Raw genomic sequence first — 19,677 nt, 5'->3', positions numbered from 1 at the left:
AGCCTGCCCAACTGTGCAATGTACAGCCCAGGCTCAGGCATGGAGCTCCAATCCCAGGATTGAGTTCTTTCTTTTTGACAAGCTGAGATAGAACAATGGTGGAAATAATTCAAGGCAACAAAAGCATCTTAGCTGAAGTGACAGACAATGAAGTCATGGCTAGATGAGGGAGTGAAGATTTAAAGGAACCAATAAAAATAAGATGGGGGAATTCTACAAACTACAACAGTAATGATCAAACTTTCATGTGTGTAAGTATCACCTGGAGGGCTAGATCCTGAAATTATTATTCATTAGGTCTGGGGTGATGACCAGAATCTGTCTTTGACAAGGATCCTAGTAGATTCTAAAGTAAGAAGGTCACAGACCAATTTTTTGTGAAATAGCAGATTGAAATGGTAATACGTTTAAAGAAGTGATTTTTTTTTTTTTTTAAGAGTTTTACTCTGTTGCCCAGGCTGGAGTGTAGTGGCACATTGTTGGCTCACTGTAACCTCTGCCTCAGCCTCCCAAGTAGCTGGGATTACCCACATGTACCACCATGGCCGGCTAATTTTTTTGTATTTTTAGTAAAGATGAGGTTTCACCATGTTGGCCAGCCTGGTCTTGAACTCCTGACTTCAAAAAGTGATCCACCAGCCTTGGCCTCCCAAAGGGCTGAGATTACAGGCATGAGGCACTGCGCCTGGCCAAGAAGTGATATTTGAAAAGAGCTGAGAAGGAAGAGGGAGGAGACAGAGGGACAGAGAGAGAGAGAGAAAAAAAAAAAGGGAGAACATGTGCACAAGACAGCAAGCATAAACTAGAAGAACAGAGATGATGAATTTGTGATCTCAAAAGGTGAAGCAGACTTGAATGATAAAAGCTTCAGGGAGTGACCAAGGCAGTGGGTGGATGAAGTCCAGTGGAGGTGAACATCACCAGCGGTGAGGAGGTCAAAGCACAGAAAGCCTGGCTAGTCCTTGTGAACCTTGAAGCCACCGCAAATAACAGCAGTACTTGGGGTATGAGGCAAAACCATGAACAGAGTTCAAGGCCATTGGTGAATGAAGGGGAAGGTGGGTACACAAAACAAATACATGTGGTAGAGGCGTGGAACTGGTTAGGAGTTCTTACACAGTGGCAGAAGCATGAAACTGGCTAAAGTCAGATGAGTGTTTATTGTTTGCCAGGCTTTGCATACATTAGTCCATTTAATCCTCACAAATGACTTTCATATGAATCAGGTACTGTTTTTATTCCCATTTTATAGTGATTGGACTGAGTTACAGAGAAGTTAAACATCTCATAGTTCTTACCCACTATGTTATGCTGATTCTTATAAAATGATAGTGGAAGATGTGTTAATACATTTCAACTGAAAAAAAAAAAAAAAAAAAAAAAGGTCAGATCTCCTGAATATTGTTAGGAGTTGGGTTAACTGCTTTGGAAAAACAATGGAAATAGTTCAATTTCAGTTGTACTGAAATATCTTATAACCCAGCAGGTGGCAGCACTAAGTAACAATTCCATCCCAGGTCGTCTAATAGAAACATTAATCCATTCTGCACATACCAAGACTTCTGGACACTCCATGCCTTGATGATTTCTTCAGCAGCATCCAGTGTGCTGTCTTTCTGTAAATTAATAAAATGATCATCATTACATATCAACATAAATTCAAGATGAAGCAAAGATTTAAATAACATAATGAAGATTTAAGTGAATATCTGATCTCAAGTGAAGAAAAATTTTCAAAATGAAAAAGCAAAAGCAGAACCACAAAGAGGAAAACAGTTAACCAAATGAACTATAATTATAGAAATAGGTCAAAGAGTACAGAAGAGTTTACACTGAAAAATAATAGCTGTCTGCTCCATCTGCTCCACCCCTTCCTATGATTCCCTCCACCTTCCAAAATAACCTTCCTTTTATGGCAATTTCTGGTTTTCGTTCTAATTGCTACCACCAAAATCTAATAATATGCTTATGCTTCTATTTCCTTATTTGTGAACTTCACATATTATCTCCTACATCTGTACTTTGCTCTGAACAAAAAAAAGTTCATTCACACTACTCTGTCCCTTGTTTTTAAGGTTTTACAGTTATAATTATTGAAAAATAGTTTATTTCTTGAATAGATGATTCACACATAGAATAAAATTAAACAGAAGGGTAAGCAGAGAAAATCCAGCCTTCTGTTCTTGGTCTTCTGTTTCTCTGCTTTTTCTTTCTCGTCTCTCCCTACCAGAATGATTCAGTCTGAAAGCCAATAGGTGAGGCTGGGCAAAGTGGCTCTCCATGTATAGGGTTGGGAGAGCCTTGGCAACCCTAGTGCAGGACACTGCAGCCCAAGTGGAGTGAGCAGGGTGGCCAGCATGGGTGTCATGAGGTGGTGATGCTGGCTGGAACAGGGTGTCAGGGTATGAGTGGGGTAAGTGAGGCACCTGTATTGTAGGGTGGCCTCATGCAGGGTCCTGGAGCCTGGATGAGTTGAGGTAGGCATCTGGCATGGTGTCAGTGCCCAGGAGGGGTAAGGAGGGCTTCTGTATAGTAGGTGACAATGGTGGCCCGGTATGGGGTATTGGAGACCCAGATGGGGGCACCTCTCTAGGAGGATGACAGGACAGGTTGGCATGGGTGATGAAGCTCAGGTGGGGTGAAGATGCAGTGCAGCACTTGGCACAAAATGTCAAAGCCTGAATGGGGAAAAGGGTGTCTGCTCAGGGGCTGGGAAGTTGCGGGTGCACAGTGGCTTTGACAGGAGATTGATCTCATATAGAAGTATTGATTAAATTAGTAATTACATGACTACTGGCCAAATCGGGGAAAACCTAAGTATCAAAACAAGTAATAATAATAATAATGATAAATCATAGCCCACTGTACTATAAAATAAAAATCCAGAAGTCCACATTGATACATATAAATAAGTTAATAAATATGTTGCTTAATGAGATATGGAATATTTTCATAGTACTTTACTACAAAATATTTATGATTTAACAAGAAAAAGTATAACTTTATAGTAGAAAAGACTGGCAAACGCCACCTTAATCAAGTGGTTAAAGTTAACATCACCGGTAATAGGCATAACTGAAATCATGTGCCACCTGATACAATGAATAGAAGAGTACCGTCACTTCTGTGGTTTCCAGCCAGAGTGTATAACCTGAATCTAAGCATGAGGAAACATCAAACTTAAATTGAGGTACCTTCTTAAAAATAATTGGTCGACAGTTTTCAAAAGTATCAAGATCATGAAAGTCAAACACAACTGAGAAACCATTCTAGCTTGAAGGAGACATGACAACTAAATGTGATGCATGAATCTAGCCTGAATCATTTTATTAATGAATTGTTATAAAAAAGGACATTATTGGGACAATGACATTTAAACTGGATCTGAGTATTAGATGGAACATCAAGGTTAACTTCGTGATTTTGAGGGCAATATTGTGGTGTAGGAGAATGTCTTGTTTGTGAAGAACATACAAGAAAGTATATGGGGGTGATAGAAGTAACATTAGAAATTAAGTTGATGACTTACTCTGAAGTAGTTCAGAAAAAAGAAATTCTTGAAACTTTTAGCTGAGAGCATTTCAAACTGTTTGTTTTAAAGTAAGTCAGCTTCTCACCTATCTGCCTCAGCCACCCAGTTTTTCTCCCCAGAGGCAGTGCTGGGATTTCATTATATATTTTTCCAGAGATATTTATCTATCTTTGTTTTTTAAATTATATATATATATATATATTATTATTATTTATTTTTAACTTTTATTTTGGGTTCAGGGATACATGTGAAGGTTTGTTACATAGGTAGACTCATGTCACCGGGGTTTGTTGTACAGATTATTTCATCACCCAGGTATTAAGCACAGCACCCAATAGTTATCTTTTCTGGTCCTTTCCCTCCTCCCACCCTCCACTCTGAGGGAAGCCCCAGTGTCTGCTGTTCCCTTCTTTGTATCCATGAGTTCTCATTGTTTTTGGCTCACTTATAGGAGAGAACATGTGATATTTGGTTTTCTGTTCCTGTGTTAGTTTGCTAAGGATAATAGGCTCCAGCTCCAGCCATGTTCCTGCAAAAGACATGACTTCATTTTTTTTTTTTATGGCTGCATGGTATTCCATGGTGTATATATACCACATTTTCTTTATCCAATCTGTCATTGATAGGCTTTTAGATTGATGTGAATATAGCATCATTTATACAAGCAGCCCCCACTGGTGAATAATTTTGTTGTTTACAATGTTTTGCTATTACAAACGATGCCTCAGTGAAAATCCTTGAACACAAGTCATTCAAAATGTGCAAGTAAATCCACAGGAAAACACTTGTAGAATTGTTGGGTCAAAGGGCATGGGAATTCACAGCTGGATAGAAATTTTCAAACTAACCACCACAGAGATTTTACAAATTATCCTCCCACTTTCAATTTGTAAGAGTGTTTTATGAAACATTTTAGTTGTTTTGGTTGTTTCCAATCTAAGAGATAAAATTTCTTTGCAGTTCTAATTTTCATTTCTCTTATTATGAAATAATAAGTTAGACAACTTTTGTAAGTTCACTGAGCATCTTACCCATAATATGATAAAGTGGTATTTTTTGCATTAAATTTATTTACTTTTACCATTTTTATTTTACTCTGAATTCAAACTGCTTTCTTTTGATTTCTATTTTCTTGATATGTTTTTGTCATTCTTTTATTTTTAGCCTTTCTAAGAGGTGGAGTTAGGTGTGTCCACTTCCCCTAGTAACTACCAGCTACTGCCACACTATCTGCCAATACTAAATGTTGACGTAAGAGAGTCTGGGACCACACTGATCCTCTTCTTCCGCCCCCTGGAGGCCTTGATCTTATTGTCTAGCTGCCCAAAGGAATTATCATTGAAGCCCAATGTATCAAATGAGGTATATCTTGGTGTTAGTAATTGTGTGACAGTTTTCCTGAGATAAGGCATTCCCCTTCCATCTCCAGCTATGTCTTTCTCTCTCTCTCTCTTAATGAAAGCATTCTCAAAATGAAGCTATAAAATTATTTCCAGGTTCCATTTGTTCTGTTCTTATTTTTTTTCCAGCAACTCTACATATTTTATTTTTCCTCTGCGTCTGTAATTTTTCTAATATTTTAAACATTATTTGTTCCTTTTCACTTCCTTTTGCTCACATCTCCATCCTTGATGTCCTTACAGAAATATTCAGTGTTCTTTGTGGTGTTGCTATTAATATTGTCACCATAATTTCCAATAGCCTTATTTTTTCTTTTCAATTTCCTACCTGAACTCTGATAGCTTCCATTTGATCTTCTTATACTATCTTACCCTATCTTCCTTGAACTCTTAAAATCTCTGCTTTAATTTCTCATTTTAAAGGTTTTAAATTTGAAATAGCACTAATTTTATTTGCTCTATGGCTACATTTTTTTTTTTTTTTTTTGGTGATTTTTTTCTAACACTTGTTTTTCCTTGTTCATTTCTCTTTTCCTTATAGTGTCTTTGTATAGATTCATAGTTGGCTTCTCTTTGATTATTATTACTATTACTGTTATTACTTTTTGAGACAGAGTCTCACTCTATCACCCAGGCTGGAGTGCAGTGGAGCGATCTCAGCTCACTGCAACCTCTGTCTCCCAGGTTCAAGTGATTCTTGTGCCTCAGCCTCCTGAGTAACTGAGATTATAGGCAAGTGCTACCACACCCAGCTCAATTTTTTTGTATTTTTAGTAGAGATGAGGTTTCACCATGTTGGCCAGGCTGGTCTTGAACTGCTGACCTCAAGTGATCCTCCCGCCTCAGCCTCCCAAACTGTTGGGATTACAGGTGTGAGCCACTGTACCTGGCCCCTCCTCTTTGATTATTAATCATTTTTGATTGAATTCTCTTTGTAAGCTCCCACTATCAAAGCATGTACTATTCCTATTGTTCTGGGTAATAAGCATGCTACCTGCTGGCTTTGTCTGTGATTTGAAGATAGATTTGCTGATTTGTTGTATAAGGGAGAAGCTGGGGCAGCACCAGAAAAGAGTAGAAATTCTGCTTGTCTCATAGTAAAAGTTAATACAGTTCATGTAGGGTTCAGTGGGTGGGAACTCTTTTAGACCTCACTTTTTACCAAATAATTAAATTGGCTATCCCCAATTTAATACATCTCTTCTGCATTGCTTCAACACAGCTTTTAGCACGACAGGAGTAAACAAGGAACTCTATAGCCCAACCAGTGTCTCCTTTCCACTGTGCCTCACATAGTTTCTGGATGACATGACTGTATGTCTTTGCCCTGTTTCCTCCATGATGCCAAACGGTCTAGAGAAGTTCCCGCTGCCAGTGCATCGACTGTTCCTATTGTTCTCAACAATGAGTATGCTGCCTTCTGGCTTTGTCTGTAATTTGAAGATGTAAAAGCAGGATCCTTTCTAGGTATCTTCCCTCTGCCATTACCTTCCCTATTTGGCAACCTTTCCTCATACACTGGGGAATTTGTTTTCTATTCTCTTAGTTGTTTTTAAATAATTTTTAAAAAGAGATTAAGGGTGCTGGGTGCAATGGCTCACGCCTGTAATCCCAGCATTTTGAGAGGTCGAGGCAGGCAGATCACCTGAGGTCAGGAGTTCCAGACCAGCTTGGCCAACATGGTGAAACCCGGTCTCTACTAAAAATCTAAAAATTAGCCGGCATGGTGGCACATGCCTGTAGTCCCAGGTACTTGGGAGGTTGAGGCAGGAGAATTGCTTGAACCTGGAAGACGGAGGCTGCAGTGAGCCGAGATGGCACCACTGCACTCCAGCCTGGGTGACAAAAGCAAAACTCTGTCTCAAAAAAAAAAAACAAAAAACAGATTAGGGAAGGGTTTACCATTTTAAAACTTGAAGTCCTATGTTGTTTGTTTCTTCTGTTTTGTTTACAATTTCAAATAATATACCACTATTTCTCAATCCACTATAAAATTAAAAATAACAGCATTACCCTTCTTTAAAATTTCGGTCGAATGTTTACATTGTTAGGTTATTAATATTTATATTCTATTCTGAACAAATCTGGAATGGTCTATTGGTTGTCTCTAAAGATTAAAAACAGTATTTATGTTATTCTCACTAGGTTAAAGATGAGTGAGTTGATAGAATGTCTTGATCTTAGTAAAACTATTTTCAGTAGCAACAAAATTTAAAAAACACAAGTAACACACTCAGAACCTTTAAAAAAAAAGAAGTTTGATGGCGATAAATCTCTCAGCTTTCATTTGTCAGGGATGTCTAATTCATTTTCATTTTTAAAGGATATTTTCCTAGATATAGCATTCTAGGATGGAATTTTTTTTTTCCATCTGCCCAGAAGATGTTATTTCATTGTATTCTGGTCTCCATTGTTTCTGATAAGTAGTTAGTTAACATTTCTACCTGGATGTGCTGGACTCTTGAGATCCTTGTGAGGGAATGTATTCTCTTCCAGGGTCCCCAAGGGAGTGTAGTTTCAAAGGAAAGAACTTTTCAGTGTCATATCCCCACCCACGTCTCCATCCGGAATCTTACAGGTCTTTGTTTAACTTTCGCATGCACGGGGGAAATAAATCAAAGGTCAATCACTCCAACAGAAGTTTAAAGGAACTCCTTTCATAGGACAGAAAATTTGAATGGGGTGGGTATTTCTCCCAGGCTAAAAGTCCCCTTCTCCCTCATCCGGGGGAACTCCATATCTGGATCCCCTTCCATGATACTGTGGAAGCTGCTTTTCATTCTCCTTTGTCTCTCTCTCTGCCTAAATCACTTTCTGCAAAACTCTTTGGAGTCCGATATTTACTTAAATGAGCCACTGCGCCCAGTGGGGTCCTCCCTCCCATTCTTGGGTGAGAGACCAAGAGCTTGGAAGAACACCATTCCATCGGGAAGCAAGCTGAGCCTCCCCCGAACCCCAGAACCGGTCTCATCATTGGCAAGCCAGCCAGGAGGCAAGAAAGCATGTCAGAGTGGTGAGTGAGTTGGACCCCTCTCACTTGCAATCTGTCCAGTCGCTTTAAAGTAACACCTGGAGCCGCATGCTGGGCCTTGGGAGCAGGGTCCAGCAGGGCCTGGTGGGTGATCTAGGAACCAGTCTGTCTTTAGGTGGTGCAGGCCAGCCAGACATAAAGGCACAGCTTTTTTTTTTTTCCCCAAACCAGCTTTCTCCTCCCCCGTCCCTCTTTCTCCCAGGCTGCATCTCTGGGCAAAGTTCCCAGCCGTGTGTCCTGCAGGGGTGGAGCAGGTGAGCACTCGAGCACTCTCCCGGGGCCATTTGCTCACTGGCCTCATGCCCTGGCCATAAACTGGGACCACAGGAACTGCAGTTCGCCCTGGGGGTGGGCCCAGGCTGTTAAAAGCCACAGTCACCTGCGCTGTGGGTGGGAGCAAATCAGTGTGGAAGGGGAAGAGGTATGGCCAGGCCCTGCACGGGACCAGGGAGTGCAGTGGCCTGGTGCACAGCCGGGCAAGCCTCTCTGGTGTCCAACAGTTTGGAGGCAGCAGTGCAAAGAGGTGCCCAAACAGGGATGCATCTGGCTTTCAAACTTATAGCGGCAAGCAGTTTTTTTTCTTTCAGAGCATTTAAGGAGCCAGCGGCTGAAGGAAAAACAGCTGCTGGCTGCATGTCCTGCCCAGGTTTTCAGGCCCACACCTAGGTTCAGATTTCAGGAAGGCAAACTTCTCCCTGGCATCCAGGTGCCGCGGGGCTTCCTCCTCCCCGCACGGCAACAGCAACGGCACCGGCAACGGCACCGGCACCGGCACCGGCACCGCACCGCACCGCTGCACGTTGCAGCATTTTCATTCAAGGGAGGCTTAAGAAAGCTCTCTAGTCTGCTTTTGGAGGGAATGGCCTCTTAGCACAGTGGGTTAAAGGTGTAGGGCTGGCAGCTGCAGGGTTGCTGATTCAAATCCCCGTGGAAACAGTCTTGAATGGGGGAAGCTTTTGGGGAATCCAGAAGCTGAAGGCTATGGGACTTTGTGTTTTGTGTATAATTTGTCTTGCTTAGGACTGGCTCTCTGTATGGTAGAACTTCTCCATCTAGAAGATCATAGGAAAACCGGATCCTAGCATTTTCCCATAATGGAAAATGGGGTGGCGGAGGAGGTCAGGGTCCTGAGGGCATTGTTCCAGCCTCAGCCACGTGGCCCCACCTTCTTTAAATTGTGTGCTTTGAGGCCCTCCCTAGAAGTTTACCCTCCTAGGGCAGTTTTATCATCTAGACTTTATCAAATTGGACTTTTGCCAGGGAATATTAGTACCCATCTCCCTAGCCTCACTGGCCTGGTTCAGGGATGTGCTGGCATGAACCACCCATCCCAGCAGCCCACATGTCTTTATGCTGGTCACTAAAGGCATGCAGACAGTGAGCGTGAGTACCCATGGCGCTGGTATCATGATTAAGCCCAGCACATGGGAGGCCCAAAGAAGATCACACATCTTGGGCTTATGGAAATTATGAGGTACTGACTGGGGGATGCCCCAGATCCAGCGCCCTATCTGAGGGATGCCTCAGATTGCGCAACTGCAATTAATAATTGGGGATGCGGGCATCCCGTGTTCAATTTCAGATGGGTGATACTATTCCCAAAATAAAGTCACCATTAAAATGTATTCTGGAGAATTGAGATCAATTTGACATACAATCTTTAAAGAAGCAGCTCATTTTTGTCTGCTGAACAGCGTGGCTGAAATACCCCCAGCCGAGTGGAAAAACCTGGCCTCCTAAGGTAAGTATAGATTATGACACTATTCTACAATTAGACCTGTTTTGTAAAAGCAAGGGTAAATGGTTTGAGGTCCCCTATGTGCAACTTTTCTTTTCTCTAAGGAATAAGCCTCTGCTCTGTCAGGCCTGTTCCCATACCCTACTCAGCCCTCCTCAGGACTACCTCCACATTTGGGACTCCCTGTAGCTACTACCTCCACCAATGCCAACCAGGGCTCCTCAGCCCCTGTACCCCTATAGGAGCCAGGGAGGGCCAAGATGGCCAAGGCATCTCAGGCTACTAGGATGCCCAGACTCTGCCCACCACTACAGGCAGTAGGAAGAGAATTTGCCCTGACCAAGGTGCACACCCCCTTCTGATTTTCTGACTTAAAGCAAATTAAGGTGGACTCAGGAAAGTTTTCAGATGACCCAGACAAGTACATAGATACTCTGCAGGGCCTGGGTCAGTCCTTCGAATTAGACTAGAAAGATATCATGATATTGCTTAATCAAACCCTAACCAGCAATGAGAGAGAGGCTGCTCCAGCAGCAGCTCAAGAGTTTGGGGACACCTGGTACCTTAGTCAAGTACATGACCTAATGATAACCAGAGGAAAAGGATAGATTTCCTATAGGTAGACAGGCAGTCTCTAGCACGGACCCTTGTAGGGATTCTGATTCAGACAGGGGGACTGGAGCTGGGGGCATTTCTTAACCTTCATACTTGAGGGATTAAGGCTAACTAGGAAGAAGCCCATGAACTATGCAATGTTATCCCCCATAACTCAGGGAAAGGAAGAAAACCCAACAGCTTTCCTTAAGCGATTGTGGGAAGCCTTAAGAAAGTATTCTCCCCTGTAACCAGACGCCAATGAAGATCAGTTAATACTAAAGGACAAGTTTATTACGCAGTCAGCAGCAGATATTAGGATGAAGCTCCAGAAGCTGACCTTGGGGCCAGAACAGAGTATAGAATCATAACTAAACCTGGGAACCTCGGTGTTTTTCAACAGAGACCAGGAGGAACAGGCTGAAAGGAACAGGAGAGACAAGAGAAAAACCGCAGCCTTAGTCGTGGCCTTCAGGCAGGCAGACCCAAGGGGCTCAAATGAGGGAAAGGCTCAGGTTAGCCACCAGTCTGGCAGAGCTTGCTACCAGTGTGGTCTTGAGGGACATTTTATAAGAAATTGTCCCCAGAGGAAGGGACCACCTTGTCCTTGTCTGCTGTGCCAAGGGGATCACTGGAAAGCACACTGTCCCTGGGGACGAAGGTTCTCAGGGCCTGAGGTGTCTAACCAGATGACCCACCTGCAGGAGTAAGGGTGCCTGGGGCAAGTGCCAGCATAAGCCATAACCCTCACAGAGCCCCAGGCAAAGCTGACCATAGAGGGCCGGAAAGTTAATCTCCTCTTGGACACTGGCACGGCCTTCTCAGTATTACTACTCTGTCCTGAACAGATTTCCTCCAAGTCTATAACTGTCCAAGAAGTCCTAGGATGAACAGTCTCCCAATATTTCTCTCAGCCCCTAGGAGATGTTTTACGGACAGCCCTTTCTTACTAATAATCTTGTATTAGACAAGGAAACAGCAGATCTAATAAAAGATATAACCTCCTTGGCTAAGTCCCAACAGGCTCTTAAAACTTTACCTAAAGGACACCCTAGGGAAAAAGGGAAAGAGTTGTTCTGCCCTAGAGACTTCGTGCTTGTTAAATCTCTCCCCTCAGACTCTTCCTCTCTAGGCCCATCTTGGGAAGGACCATTGTCAGTTATTCTGTCTACCCCAATGGCAGTTAAGGTGGCGGGAATTGACTCATGGATTCATCACACTGGGCTGAAGCCTTGGAAACCTCCTGAACAAAGTCATAGGCCCTCCGCTCCACAGCCTGAAGTTCCAGGAGATGACCCTTGGTATACCTGTGAGCCGTTAGAGGCTCTACATCTGCTTTTACGACAAAATCCCCAGGAAAGTAATGACTCATGAGTCTAATTTATATCCTGGCATTAACAGGACTGTAACTCTTAACTTTGCTATCTCTCAAACTCCAATTGTTCCTTTCATAGTGGAAAACTTGGTGCTGGCATTAGAAAAGTTACTACCTCTATTCAGTTACTATAAGGTATCTCAAGAGTTAATTAATAACATAAAAAGGTTGCTAATTCTCTCTGCAAAGGCAGCTCACTCTGCAAAACAGCTTAACTCGTTGGCTGCCATAGCTCTTCAAAGTAAAAGGGCCCTAAAATCTGCTAACAGCAGAGAGAGAGGGAGCCTGTCTGTTTCTAGCAAGAAATGCTGCTACTTTGTAAACCAATTAAGTGTTGTTTTGAACAAAGTTAAAGAACTCAGGAATCAATGGAACACAGGGCTAAAGACCTTCAAGAAATAGTATGTGGATGGCCATCCTGGCCGTCCCCTCCTAGTCCTGTTCATAACCATTCTATATTTGTTGGCCTCTGGGTTTTTTATCTTTAACCCTCTTAACACATTCGTTTCTTCTAGAACCATAAGGTAATAAATAATCCTGTAACTGGAACCCTGGATGTCCTTGGCTTATGAGCTCTATCGCGGACCTCAGGATCAACCTGCACCCCTGAAAGCCTCCCTTCTCGAGGAAACCTCAACTGCAGGGCCCCTTCTATGCCCCATTTCAGCAGGAAGTAGCTAAACAGCGATCAACCCCCCGTGTCCCAACAGCAGTTGGGCTTTCCTGTTCAGAGGGGAAACTGAGGGAAGGTATACTCTTCCAGGCTCCCCAAGGGGGCGTAGTTTCAAAGGCAAGAGCTTCCCAGCGCCATACCCCACCCACATCTCCACCCGGGATCTTAGAGGTCTTTAACTTTCACACACATGGGAAAAAAATCAAAGGTCAATCACTCCAGCGGAAGTTTAAAGGAATTCCTTTCATAGGACAGAAAATTTGAATGAGGCAGGAATTTCTCCCACGTTAAAAGTCCCCTTCTCCTTCATCTGGGTGGACTCCAAATCTGGATCCCCTTCCACGACATTGTGGAAGCTGCTTTTCTTTCTCCTTTTTCTCCTGCTCTCTGCCTAAATAAATCACTTTCTGCAAAACTCTTTGGGGTCTGATATTTCCTTGAACGAGCCACCACGCCTGGTGGAGTCCTCCCTCCCATTCTTGGGTGAATGAGGGACAAAGAGCCTGGAAGAACACCATCCTATTGGGGAGCGAGCTGAGCCTGCCCCTCACCCCAAAACCTGGTCTCACTTGTACCATAAATTCCTGAGAAGCAAGTACCACAGGCATGTGCCAGCAAGCCTGGCTAATTAAAATTTTTTTTATAGAGATAGGATCTCATTATGTTTCACAGGATGGTCTTGAACTCCTGGACTCAAGCAGTCCTTCTGCCTTAGTTTCTCAATGTGTTAGGATTATAGACATGAGCCACTATACCTGACCTCTGGCTGCTTTTAGTATCTTATCTTTACCTTTTGTTTTTAGTATTTTATGATGTTCCTAGTTGTGCTTTTAAAATATTTATCCTGTTGTATTTCACTGACCTTTTTAGACATAAGTTGCTTTTCACCAAATTTGGGAACATTTTGACTATTACTCCTTAAAATATGTTTTCTCTTATAGTGTCTCTTTTTTTCTTGGTTGTCCAATGACACATATATTATCACTTGGTGTTGTCTCATAAAGCTAAGGCTCTGTTCACTTTTTAAAAATATTTCTCTTTTTTTCAGATTGAATAATTTCTATAGATCTGTATTCAAGTTAACCTCTTTTTTTTTTTTTTCTGACATCTTCAATACTCTGTTAAGCCCCATAAGTATCTTATAGCAGATATTATACATTTAAGTTTTTGAATTTCCATTTTGTTCCTTTTTTTTCTAAATAGTTCAAACCTCTCTGTTCACTTATTATAACCATGTTTTCCTCTAACTTTTTAAACATGCTTAAAATGTTTGCTTTAAAGTCCTTCTCTGCTAATTTCTAGATCTGAGTCACCTTTAAGCCCATTTCTATTAACTTCTTTTTTTCTTTACTACAGGTCATATTTTCATGTGTTTTCCTATGTCTAGTAATTTTTTACTGTATGCTGGAAATTGTCATATGACATGGTGAGGGGTCTGTATTATGTTGTCTTCCTTCAAAAAGGGTTGAATTTTGTTTTGGTAAGCAGTTAATTTTACAGCTGTAAGCCAAAATTTAAAAACTGCGTATGAGCATATCATTTTTAGAAACAGAAGAAAATAGTGCTTTAAAAATTGAAATGAAGATAACTATAAATGTGTTTTCAATAGAGCAGAGGACTTACTTTAATGAAGCAAAATCGCACAAACTTCTCAAACTGTGATTTAGTCTCTGAGTTACAGAATGCTGAAACAGGGATGGCTGATAGTTTCTGAAAAATAAATAGAAAAATATAATAAGAAAACTATGTACACTTCAAATATTAATTTTAGGACTATAGATATTAGAGGCAACTAGATAATTTTAAATAGTCACAATAATTTCCAAAAAGAAAAATGCTTTTAAAAGTCATAGGTGGAGTATCATAAAACATTACATTTGATCGATTTCAAAGCATACCAGCAGGTTTCCTTCATAAATTAACTATAAAATACACTACGATCTTGTAAAGGACAATAAACATTACCTTATGTTTAGTCATCCATTTCACAAATTTATAGTCATAAGGCTCATTATTCTTCATATCAGAGAGGTCTGGATCTGAAACCACAAAATTAGGTGGCCTATGAATTTCATCTGATGTAACATATATTTCACTTAAGTCTATCAAGATTCAATATTTTCTCCTATTTAAATTAGCTTGGCTTGGAATTTTCTCAGAACATAGTCACAGAATATGCTGGAGTCTCACACTATATGGTGTGGTGGGAAGTGAATTCACAGAGCTTTACTGATAGCATAAGGCAGCGCTCACATATACATCAGGGTGCTTATACATGCAGCTTTCAGCACAGGAAGAGAGTAGAAAAGGTGAAGGGCAGAGGAGTGCTGTCTTTCCATTTAGAAACAAGATTCTATGATCATTGCTAAGAAAATAACCAGTAAATTTATAGAATATTCATCAGTAATGATTATATTTCCACATAGCCAATCATTAGACTACAAGTTCCACAAAAGTAAAGTGTCTGTTTTGTAACCTATTTTATCCCCAACCCCGAGGTCAGTGTCTAGCACATAAGTAACAAAATGCATATTTTGTTGACTGAATTAATTCATATTATTAATTATTTATAAATACAGGATATCTCTGTAGATTTTCCAAATGCTACCCTTATTTTTCATTTTTGCTTCCATATATTATACTGTTGTTTAAATTTGTGAAAAAGTCAAATATATACTCCTGTTCTCTCTTGCCTCAATCTTGCTTTAAGGTCTGGGCAAGATATTATCTCTGGCATTCAATTTTAGCAATCTACATTTCATATTGTTTCAACACTATTGACTTGAACTCTTCAATCTTTTTGAACGTCCTAAAGCAACTAATGTTGATGGTTACTGTAATCAATGAAATTTTATAATTTATTGTTCAAAACAAATTGGGACATGTATCTTCTTTCTTTTATTCATTAAATACTAGTGGTTCTTTTCAAATTAATCATGTAAAATCTTTGACACTGAAGAAAGTTTCACCTGTATTTTTAAAACAAAGTCCTAATATCCTTTTACCTGATATTTTAACCTCCATTCCCTCCTGTGTTTTAAGGAGAACATAAAATTTCCAGTAATAATGCTAACAACATACTGCAACTTACTGAACACTTACTATTGGTTAACCATGTTACATGATCATCTCATTTAGTTGTTACCACAATTCTGAGACGTAATTATAATCCTCTGTTTACAGATAAGGAAGTTAAATTATTTTTATATATATTTTATCATACTTCAGGTTATGGTGTACATGTGCAAAACATGTAGGATTGATGCATAGGTACATACATGGCAATGTGGTTTGCTAACTCCATCCCCCCATCACCGATATCTGACATTTATCCCCGTTATCCCTTCCCTACCTCCCTACCCCCACTGTCCCTCCCCTATTACCCCCTAACAGACCCCAGTGTGTGATGCTCCCTTCTCTGTGTCCATGTGTTCTCATTGTTCAACATCCACCTATGAGTGAGAACATGTGGTGTGTTTTTCTGTTCCTGTGTCAGTTTGCTGAGAATGACGGTTTCCAGATTCATCCATGTCCCTACAACGGACATGAATTCATCATTTTTGATGGCTGCATAGTATTTCACTATGTATATGTGCCACATTTTCCTTGTCCAGTCTATCATTGATGGGTGTTTGGGTTGGTCCCAGGTCTTTACTATTGTAAACAGTGCTGCAATGAACATACATGTGCATGTGTCTTTATAATAGAATGATTTATAATCCTTTGGATATATACCCAGTAATGGGATTGCTGGGTCAAATGGAATTTCTATTTCTAGGTCCTTGAGGAATCGCCATACTGTCTTCCACAATGGTTGAACTAATTTACACTCCCACCAACAGTGTAAAAGTGTTCCTATTTCTCCACATCCTCTCCAGCATCTGTCGTCTCCAGATTTTTAAAGGATCGTCATTCTAACTGGCATGAGATGGTATCTCAGTGTGGTTTTGATTTGCATTCCTCTAATGACCAGTGATGATGAGCATTTTTTCATATGTTTGTTGGACTCATAATATGTCTTTTTTTGAAAGTGTCTGTTCATGTCCTTGGCCCACTTTTGAATGGGTTTTTTTGTTTGTTTGTTTTTTTCTTGTAAATCTGTTTTAGTTTTTGTGGATTATGGATGTTAGCCCTTTGTCAGATGCATAGATTGCAAAATTTTTTTCCCATTCTGTTGGCTGCTGGTTCACTCTAATGATTGCTTCTTTTGCTGTACAGAAGCTCTGGAGTTTAATTAGATCCCATTTGTCTATTTTGGCTTTTGTTGCCAATGCTTTTGGTGTTTTAGCTATGAAGTCCTTGCCTATGCCTATGTCCTGAATGGTTTTGCCTGGGTTTTCTTCTAGCGTTTTTATGGTTTTGGGTCTTATGTTTAAGTCTTTAATCCATCTGGAATTAATTTTAGTGTAAGGTGCCAGGAAGGGGTCCAGTTTCTGCTTTCTGCACATGGCTAGCCAGTTTTCTCAACACCATTTATTAAACAGGGAATCCTTTCCCCACTGCTTTTGTCAGGTTTGTCAAAGATCAGATGGTTGTAGATGTGTGGCGTTACCTCTGAGGCCTCTGTTCTGTTCCATTGGCCTATATCTTTGTTTTGGTACCAGTACCATGCTGTTTTGATTACTGTAGCCTTGTAGTATAGTTTGAAGTCAGGTAGCGTGATGCCTCCAGCTTTGTTCTTTTTGCTTAGAATTGACTTGGCTATGTGGGCTCTCTTTTGGTTCCATATTTAGTTTAAGGTGGTTTTTTCCAGTTCTGTGAAGAGGAACATAGGTAGCTTGATGGGGATAGCGTTGAATGTAAAAATTACTTTGGGCAGTATGGCCATTTTCATAATATGGATTCTTCCTAACCATGAGCATGAAATGTTTCTCCATCTGTTTGTGTCCTCTCTTATTTCCTTGAGCAGTGGTTTGTAGTTCTCCTTGAAGAAGTCCTTTACATCCTTGGTTAGTTGTATTTTTAGGTATTTTATTCTCTTTGTAACAATTGTGAATGGCAGTTTGTTCTTGATTGGCTCTCTTTAAGTCTGTTATTGGTGTATAGGAATGCTTGTGATTTCTGAACATTGATTTTATATCCTGAGACTTTGCTGAAGATACTTATCAGTTTCAGGAGATTTTCGCCTGAGATGATGGGGTCTTCTAAATATACAATCATGTTATCTGCAAATAGAGACAATTTGACTTCCTCCTTTCCTAACTGAATGCCCTTTATTTCTTTTTCTTGCCTGATTGCTCTGGCTAGAATTTCCAATACTATATTGAATAGGAGTTGGGAGACAGGGCATCCTCGTCTAGTGCCAGATTTCAAAAAGAATGCTTCAGTTTTTGCCTATTCAGTATGATATTGGCTGTAGGTTTGTTGTAAATAGCTTTTATTATTTTGAGATACGTTCTGTCGATACCTAGTTTATTGAGAGTTTTTAGCATAAAGGGCTGTCAAATTTTGTCGAAGGCTTTTTCTGCGTCTATTGAGATAATCATGTGGTTTTTGTCTTTGGTTCTGTTTATGTGGCAGATTACATTTACAGACTTGTGTATGTTGAACCAGCCTTGCATCCCTGGGATGAAGCCTACTTGATCATGATGGATAAGCTTTTCGATGTGCTGTTGCTATCGGTTTGCCCGTATTTTATTGAATATTTTTTCATCTATGTTCATCATGGATATGGACCTGAAGTTTTGTTTTTTTTGTTGAGTCTCTGCTGGGTTTTGGTATTAGGATGATGTTGGTCTCACAAAATGATTTGGGAAGGATTCCCTCTTTTTGGATTGTTCAGAAACGGATTGTTCGGAATAGTTTCAGAAGGAGTGGTACCAACTCCTCTTTATATGTCTGCTAGAATTCGGCTGTGAACCCATCTGCTCCTGGACTTTTTTTGGTTGGTAGGCTATTAATTGCTGCCTCAACTTCAGCCCTTGTAATTGGTCTATTCAGGGTTTCTACTTCTTCCTGGTTTAGGCTTGGGAGGGTGCAAGTTTCCAGGAATTTATCAATTTCTTCCAGGTTTACTGGCTTGTGTGCAGAGTTGTTTGTAGTAATCTCTGATGGTGGTTTGTATTTCTGTGGCATTGGTGGTGATATCCTCTTTATTGTTTTTTAATGCATGTATTTGATTCTTTTTCTTTTTTATTAATCTGGCTAGTGGTCTATTTTGTTGATCTTTAAAAAAAAATACAGCTCCTGGATTTATTGATTTTTTGAAGGGATTTTTGTGTCTTTATCTCCTTCTATTCCGCTTTAATCTTAGTTATTTCTTGTCTTATGCTGGCTTTTCAGTTTTTTTGATCTTGCTCCTCTAGCTCTTTCAATTTTGATGACAGGGTGTCAATTTTAGATCTTCCCTTGGTTCTCATTTGGGCATTTATTGCTATAAATTTTCCTCTAGACACTGCTTTAAATGTGTCCCAGAGATTCTGGTACATTGTGTCTTTGTTCTTGTTGGTTTCGAAGAACATGTTTATTTTTGCCTTCATTTCACTGTTTATCCAGTCAACATTCAATAGCTAGTTGTTCAGTTTCCATAAAGTTGTGCAGTTCGGAGTTAGTTTCTTAATCCTGAGTTGTAATTTGATTGCACTGTAGTCTGAGAGACTGTTATGATTTCTGTTCTTTGCATTTGCTGAGGAGTGATTTACTTCCAATTATGTGTAGGTGTGATGTGGTGCTGAGAAGAATGTATATTCTGTGGATTTGGGGTGGAGAGTTCTGTAAATGTCTATTAGGTTTGCTTGGTCCAGATCTGAGTTCAAGTCCTGGATATCCTTGTTAATTTTCTGTCTCATTTATCTGTCTAATATTGACAGTGGAGTGTTAAAGTCTCCACTATTATTGTGTGGGAGTTTAAGTCTCTTTGTAAGTCATTAAGAACTTGCTTTATGCATCTGGGTGCTCTGTATCGGGTGCGTATATATTTAGGATTTGGGATTGTTAGCTCTTCTTGTTGCACTGATCCTTTTACCATTATTTAATGCCCTTCTTTGTCTCTTTTGATCTTTGTTGGTGTAGAGTTTATTTTATCAGAGACTAGGACTGCAACTCCTGCTTTTTTTTGCTCTCCATTTGCTTGGTAAATCTTCCTCCATCCCTTTATTTTAAGCCTAGGTGTGTCCTTGCATGTGAGATGGGTTTCCTGGGTACAGCACATCGATGGGTCTCGGTTCTTTATCCAGTTTGCCAGTCTGTGTCTTTTTGTTGGGTCATTTAGCCCATTTACATTTAAGGTTAATATTGTTGTGTGTGAATTTGATCCTGCCATTTTGATGCTAGCTGGTTGTTTTGCCCATTAGTTGACTCATTTTCTTCATTTGTTGATGCTTTTTATCATTTGG

At 40.3% G+C, this 19,677-nt stretch overlaps 1 protein-coding gene across 4 annotated transcripts in view; it reads right to left on the bottom strand.

The window, feature by feature from the left end:
* Nucleotides 1-1,141: 1,141 nt before the first annotated feature.
* KYAT3 (kynurenine aminotransferase 3) overlaps nt 1,142-19,677 on the bottom strand; it is a 69,334-nt gene continuing 50,798 nt past the window's right edge. For all 4 annotated transcript variants that reach the window (XM_017501952.2, XM_037729023.1, XM_037729022.1 and 1 more), the window contains 3 exons: nt 14,309-14,382; nt 13,967-14,053; nt 1,142-1,616 (listed from right to left, as the gene is read on the bottom strand). In XM_017501952.2, the coding sequence (XP_017357441.1) occupies nt 1,473-1,616; nt 13,967-14,053; nt 14,309-14,382 (305 nt within the window). In that variant the 3' untranslated portion in view covers nt 1,142-1,472. The remainder of the gene's footprint in view (nt 1,617-13,966; nt 14,054-14,308; nt 14,383-19,677) is intronic.

The sequence above is a fragment of the Cebus imitator genome, unplaced genomic scaffold, assembly GCF_001604975.1.
Source record: "Cebus imitator isolate Cc_AM_T3 unplaced genomic scaffold, Cebus_imitator-1.0 Scaffold286, whole genome shotgun sequence".
NCBI classification, from domain to species: Eukaryota; Metazoa; Chordata; class Mammalia; order Primates; family Cebidae; genus Cebus; species Cebus imitator.
The sequence above is the reverse complement of the archived record's forward strand: the minus strand, read 5'-3'. Positions and strand labels throughout refer to the sequence as shown.